Here is a 7132-nt window from a genome sequence, read left to right on the forward strand (position 1 = left end):
ACAAGGACTAAATGCAATATGCTAACTACATACAGGCTAGATATAAAATGGAAGACGGGGTGAAAAGAATTGCTGTAGAGAGTTTATTGAAACCATTGACTTCAGAATATAGTAAAATAGCACGGGAGTTTGTTGAAACCACTGGACTTCAGAGTATCATATCTAATCTACGACAAATAAATTATATATTGACAAATATTATTAGCATGCCAAATTGGGTAATATATCTATTGCCCAAAAACTAGGCGACAGGTGCTTGTATTGGTTTCTTGATAGGGGGAGGATGAGTGAAACTTAATGACACACCCATAGAAAGACGGGTGCGCGTCACTATATGTCATTTGCATGCTCTGTTAACATATCTATACTAGTGAAAATGACGTATCCTCCAAAACTCACCGCTTTAACCAAGACTGGCCAAATCTTTTTCTATTTGTTTGTGTTTATTCTTTATTATTTTGCTATTAGTGTTTATCCTGAATGGGGGGGGGGGGGGGGGGGGGGGGGGGGGGGGGGGGGTGGGGAGGAGAGAGAGCATGAGCGAGGTGTGTCCCAAGAAATGGGCGTTGAGCCACCAAGGTGGTAGCCTGGTGGTAAGGGGACGATAATTCCGTCCAAGTTGCCCGGATTCGAAATACGCGGGTATCGATTAAATTAGGGAACCGGATGCCCCATGTCCGGATAGTTTGTTGGCAGTTATGCTTTTCTTCCACTTATACCAAAGTGGCGCTGGGGTGACGTACCCACACGTGAGGCAGTGAGCCCAGTAGCATGAGCCCATAGGTTGAGGAAGGCATGCGAAACCTGCGACCTGATAGAAGGAGGCCAGTGGGGGTTGCTACGCGGGTAGGCCCCCCTTCTATCGTTTCACCAAAAAAAAAAGAAGAAATGGGCGTTGGCATATACGACACGTTCCATCCCAGTAATTCATTCTCTCTCTCTCTCAAGATGCACGCCGATCAAATTATGACAAAGGCAACTAGATCTAAGCTTGGCTACATATGAGTGTAGCCTAGTTCAACTCTCTCTCTCTCTCTATATATATATATATATATTATGTAATTTATTTTTTATTTCAAAATTTAAAAGAGGAAAAAAGAAAGGGGAATATTGGGATAATCCTAATCCTTACCCCTAGTTCGGAGGTGCAAACCCGCTCTTCTTTCCTCTCTCATGGGCTTGGGCACTATTTAGGATTGTTGTTGGTAGTAGAGTTTTTACAAAAAGTTGTTTGTTGTTTGATAATTATAATTTTAAAGCGTGGTAGAACTTTAACTTGTGTTTGGTAACCAAACGGAAAAATGATTTTAGTATGACAAGATGGCAATAAAATATATTGCATGGTATTGTACGGTAAAATATAATACAATATAAAATTACATTATATTACATATTAAAATATAATTACATAGTATATAATATGATATAATATTTTAATATAATATTATTATAATATAGTGTAATATGATATTGTATACTATAGCATAAAAATATAACAAAACATAATATAGTATAATATAATATATTAATGATTGTTACATAGTATAATCTTGTTATAATGAAGCATAATGTAACATAATATTGTAATAAATGTAATATTATAATATTATATAATATAATAATGCATTATTACATATTAATATATTATTAATTAGTATAATATTATTATAATGTAACATAATGTAATATATTATTGTAATATAATGTAGTATAATATAATATATTTTCTTTAAGTATAATAATATGATATGATAATAGATGTACTAACAATATTTTTCATTCAGGGGTATTTTGGTCGCTATGAAATTTTATTAGAGCCAAAATAACTTCTAGATTTTTTACCAAATACTATTACATTATTTAAAAGCGTTTTTAGAATGTCAAAAAATATTTTCTTGCCCCTCAAAAACTTTGCCAAATGAGGCCTTACCGCTTGGGACTGGCTCGGGCCATCAGGTTGGGCCCGGGTCTATCGGGCCGGCCTGGGGCTTTGGATAAGAGTAGTCCTCTCTTTAGCCCAAAAGATGGTAGGCGCTGGTCCGGTTTTTTAAATGAACCGATTCGGTTTGAACCACTGTGGACGACGACGAGGAGAAGCGGCCTAACCCTAAATATAAACAAAACCCTCAGATTATGATCCAACGGCTCTAAAAGTTATAACGCCATTTTATAAATCCGGCTCCCGTGCTACATTTAAGTAGGCAAATCCATCGCAGCGCTTCCGCCTCGCCCTGCCCTTTTGCTTCTTCCGATCTTCGTAGGTATCCGCCCTCCCAGATTTCTCTTCTGGCATTGCAATTCCGTAATGGTTTTTGTGGATCGACTGATCTTTTCTTGTATCATCTTAGCATGATCACATCTTTAAGGCTTTGGATCTCGGAGTGCTTTTAGTTATTGTTCTATCGAATACTTTTTCGATCTTCTTATTATGTATGCTTTAATGCCGATTAACTATTTGTCTTTTGGTTTTCAATTGCTCTCGGAATTAACAGCATGCGATATGTTGTTTTATGCGACCCCCGATTTGATATTCTGGCATTATAAGTCATCGAAACTTAAGAAGAGAATGATTTTTTTTAGGAGAAAACTTTGTCACTCATTTCCTTTAGATGAGACTTTGTTTCAAATCCATGGAGCATGATCAAAGATTTCTTGGTCTAAGACGGCTGAGATTTTAATAGATGGTTGGTTGTAATAAGACTTGGCTCTAACTCAAATAGTCCACTTTTTGTTTCTTGGGTTATTTGGATTCCTATCAGCATTGCTTATTAATGGCTACGCTTCTGTGACTGGGAAAGTTATGATTCTTGATTGTGGAATAATTTTACCCTAAGGTTTTGCTATATTATACTTTCAGGAGATTAGTAATTTGTTTATAAGCAATCATGATCTTACACTAAGATTTTGCCATATTATACTTTCAGGAGTTTAGTGATTTGTTTATAAGCAATGGCTGCAACTTTCTATAATCTCAACTTGGAGTCTGGCCTCAAAAAGCTTGATGATTACCTTCTTGCTCGTAGTTATATAACGGGGTAAATGTTATGTTGCTTCTTGAGCACTTGTGTGTATTCACTATAACCATGAAATTCTCAAGACCCTTGTATGCAAATTTGTTTCAGTTACCAAGCTTCCAAGGATGACCTTGCTGTTTATGCTGCACTTTCTGTGGCTCCGTCATTGGAGTATGTTAATGTAGCTAGGTGGTATAACCACATTGATGCTCTTCTGAAGATGTGGTATGTGCTTAAGCTTAAATTTTGTACATTTCAGTTTTTGCCAGCTTGGTAGTATAAATTATACTTAATTGACTGGTGTGCTTTGATGTTCAGTGGTGTCACTGAGGAAGGTGCTGGTGTGAACATTGGATCATCTGCTTCTGCGGCCGAGGAGGCCCCATCCTCTCCTCCTGTTTCTGACCAAAAGGTCTGCTTCTTTATGATTCCTTTTGAAGTGCTTTATGCATTTTTTCAATGAGTGGGCTCTTGAACACCATTTACTGTCTTGTTAGTTGTGTATTCTTGGTTGGAGTTGCAAAGGCCATTCTGTTCTTTTTGAAAACTATAAGCAATCATTGAAATTTGTAATCTTCTAAAAAAAATCATATAAGGAAAAACATATAGTATAGGTTGTTATTATAGAACATGGACTAATTTATGTTGCTTCATTTTCTGGTTTAAAGCTTAGTGTTTGTTGCTCAGTCACACACTTGTGCCAACTCCGCAACTGTTTGAGGCCTCATTTTATGGATCATTTATTTCTTTTTCATTTAGTTTCTATTTTGTTATGCAGCATGGGCGATCATTAGAGTTTCAGTTATTCTCATTATTACTTGTTTTTTTTTTCAGGCCCCTGCTGCTGCTGATGACGATGATGATGTGGATCTATTTGGTGAAGAGACAGAAGAAGAAAAGAAGGCTGCTGAAGAACGTGCAGCAGCTGTTAAAGCATCTGGAAAAAAGAAAGAGTGTAAGTCTTATCTATGTGTTTTTTCTTCAGTTTGTCTACTTTTTCTTGTAGAATCAATGATTAATATGCAAACTGTTTTTATGTTATTAACTTTAAGGAAAATATATGTTCTTGTTATGGCAGTATTTCATACTTATCATTGTTAATTCTTGATTTGGATGTTGTTTAATGTCAGCTGGAAAGTCTTCAGTACTACTAGATGTAAAGCCGTGGGATGATGAAACAGACATGCAAAAGCTTGAAGAAACTGTAAGGAGCCTCCAGATGGAGGGTTTGTTCTGGGGAGCCTGTATGTAACACCTCTTTCTCTCTTATTATATAAGTACACCAATACTTGGATGCTTATGTCAGTCATTTCTGAATTTGATGAAATGCTATATACTGTTATGCAGCAAAACTTGTTCCAGTTGGGTATGGCATCAAAAAGTTGCAAATTATGATGACCATTGTAGATGACTTGGTTTCTGTTGATAACCTTATTGAAGATCATTTCTTGGTTGAACCAGCAAATGAGTACATTCAGAGCTGTGACATTGTGGCATTTAACAAAATCTGTGAGTATACTTGATTTAGATTTTTTTGGGGGGGAGAGTAATTATTTATGTTTACTCTGATCGTTACTTCAGTTGTTCATTGACATTCTATTAGTAAGCATACAATTTACAGTTCTTAAATGGGGTATTTAGTTCTAGAAACTTATGCAAAAAAAGGTGGTACCATATAGACCCTTATTCTTTCTATTAGATTTCTTAAGCTACCCCAAAAAATACCATATCAACTAGTCTAAGCAAGCAGGAGATGGCCCCAAAAAAATTAATAACAAAGAAACCAGTAGGCCTTGCTATTGGATCAGCATGAGACAAGCTGAACCTGCCAATGGCTTTTGCAAGTTCATGTTTGCATTCTCCTACAGTCAGGATCAACCGTTCTGAGTGTCCATTTAGAAAAATCAGATCATACATCATTTTGTCACCCATCTTTAGTGTACAGTTACAATGTTTAACAGGCTAGAAGTCAAATTTTCTCTCTTTTTTTTCTTTGCATTGACTTGTTACCTTAGGAACCTCAGCATTAATTTATCAATTCTTGCACGATATCTCATTTCCAGCTAAGGAGAACAAATCTCTCAAATTACTGGACATCTTGTGAATAAAGGCACACTTTTGTTTTCCTTTAGCAGAATTCTTGAATTCTTGTAGCTTAATGTTTACCTGGCGACCAATGTTTTCTCCTAGTTGAAAACAAGCGCACAAACATCTTGCACATATAGTTTTTTTTTCTTTTCATGTACGTTTGGTTATATTTCCTTAAGAAGGCAAAATGCAGAAAGACATCTTTGCCTCCATTTGCCCATTTTGTGATCATATATCACAATAGCCATTCTGCCATCATTGCTGGTAAATTCATTTTGTTTTTTATAAGTATTTTTCTTTTTCTATACTTATATTATTTCCTTCTATAAAAGTTTAAAGCCTAATATTGTTTTATTTGACTTCATTTTTCATGCTAGAGATTAGACATCTAAAGATCGATTCTTTTCCTCCAAGATCCTTTTCATCTTATATGCAAAGGAGCTCACAGTGGTCATTCACCATGTTATATCTTGCCATTTCAATCATCTCAACACATATCTCAAAAATACTCTTTTCTTTTCTTCAGGTTCTTAAACATAGATTAGTTTTAAACTTTTTAATCATGCATAGAAATTTTTATCCGCCCACATAGATTATGGCCATATGTATGGCAGATGCTGCAGATCATATGCATGCAGAGTAACAACTGACTGCATGTCTTGAAGAGAATCTAGTGTTGATTAATACCACCCATCTTGTGGTTTGTGTTCACATAATGCCTACCAGCCTACAAACATGTGACCAGAATTTCTTGAATATTTTTCCCTTTTAATACTTCTTGAAGAGAATCTTACTTTTCCTTCAAGGGAAGTTAACATACATATTACCTATTTCTATCTCCAACTCTGTTCCCTTCTAAATTCTTTCTTCATTTTATCCCTTGTTCATCTATGTTTTACCATATCAAGCAAATTTCCTTATATCAAATTTAAATTTTCATGCATTGCATTTTCTGTTTTGATTTTCATATAACTTTTATGCATATGAAATCTACATTTTTTCCTGTTCTCTTCTTCTCTTTTTCATAAGAAAGACGCAGACAATAATTGCCAGCGCAAATACTGTTTGTTTTTTGCAGTCCACTCATCATTTCTAGTTTTGCAGTGCACGTGTCGTTCCCACCACTTTTCTGACACTTTTTGCATTATATTAGTAACACCTGCATGCATATTGAAGCTTATAGCTGTCAATAATGTCCTGGCTGTTTCTTTTTTTGGACTTTCCTTCTAAGTATTGCATCCATTCGGATGGCACGTAAATGTTGGTCTTTTTGGAACAAGTTCCTCTAGTAGTTCTACATTTATTCTGATGTGGAGATTTTGTTTTGTTTCTGGAATTGGATACTGTGAAGGGTATTCCTATCTACTGTTGCGACATTAATGTGGTTCGGTTTGGTTCAAAAGAAAAAAAGGGTTAGAGTTGGTTCTAGTGTAGTTTTGCTAGTTATTAGCAGAATTTGATGTTATTATGTACTTTGAGAACATCAATTATATGGTGATGTTCCTTTTTTTTGGAAATTGGCGTACGTGGAAGATGGTCCATGGCTACAGTTATTAATATGTAACTATAGATTATGCTACCTCTGAAGTTGACAACTTTAAGCTCAACCCAGAGCTTCCTATTCACACACACATAAGGTCCTGTTTACTGAAGCCGATCAACTTTGATTTGGTTTTTAAAAATCCACAATTCAATATAGTCAGGAATGACTTCTGCCTTTTTCATTGGACTTTATAATTTTTTGAACATTATTAATTTAAATAATTTTGGCTACTTTTAGCATTCAATTTTATCTATTACAAGCATGTAGTTTTCCCATGCCTGCATGTTAGTTAACTGACTTGCTTCTCATGGGTTTTCTGCAGAGGACAATTTTGTGGCTGGGAAATGACTGCAAACCGGATGTTCATCATCATGTTTGGTATATTTTAGTGTGTTTTAGTCATTCAGAGAGCTCTTCGAACTTGTTCCCTGGAGAGAACCTGCTTTATATGATATATTTTTAATTTGAGCTTGAAATTATCTGGTGA

General features: G+C 35.5%; 1 protein-coding gene across 2 annotated transcripts; it reads left to right on the plus strand.

Annotated features, from left to right (window-relative positions):
- Positions 1–2139: 2139 nt before the first annotated feature.
- LOC103711320 (elongation factor 1-delta 1-like) lies at positions 2140–7132 on the plus strand. Of its 2 annotated transcripts, none has more exons than XM_008797420.6 (8): positions 2140–2261; positions 2925–3035; positions 3123–3239; positions 3333–3426; positions 3849–3969; positions 4145–4258; positions 4362–4523; positions 6968–7132. In XM_008797420.6, coding segments are annotated over exons 2-8 (696 nt in total). In that variant the 5' UTR covers positions 2140–2261; positions 2925–2949; the 3' UTR covers positions 6970–7132. The 2 variants fall into 2 exon arrangements, with proteins under 2 accessions (XP_008795642.4, XP_008795643.4); XM_008797421.6 differs by having other exon boundaries at positions 2150–2257.

This window comes from Phoenix dactylifera, chromosome 7, assembly GCF_051530095.1.
Source record: "Phoenix dactylifera cultivar Ajwa chromosome 7, Ajwa_hap1_PhDact_Kaust_v1.1, whole genome shotgun sequence".
In the NCBI taxonomy this organism is placed as follows: domain Eukaryota; kingdom Viridiplantae; phylum Streptophyta; class Magnoliopsida; order Arecales; family Arecaceae; genus Phoenix; species Phoenix dactylifera.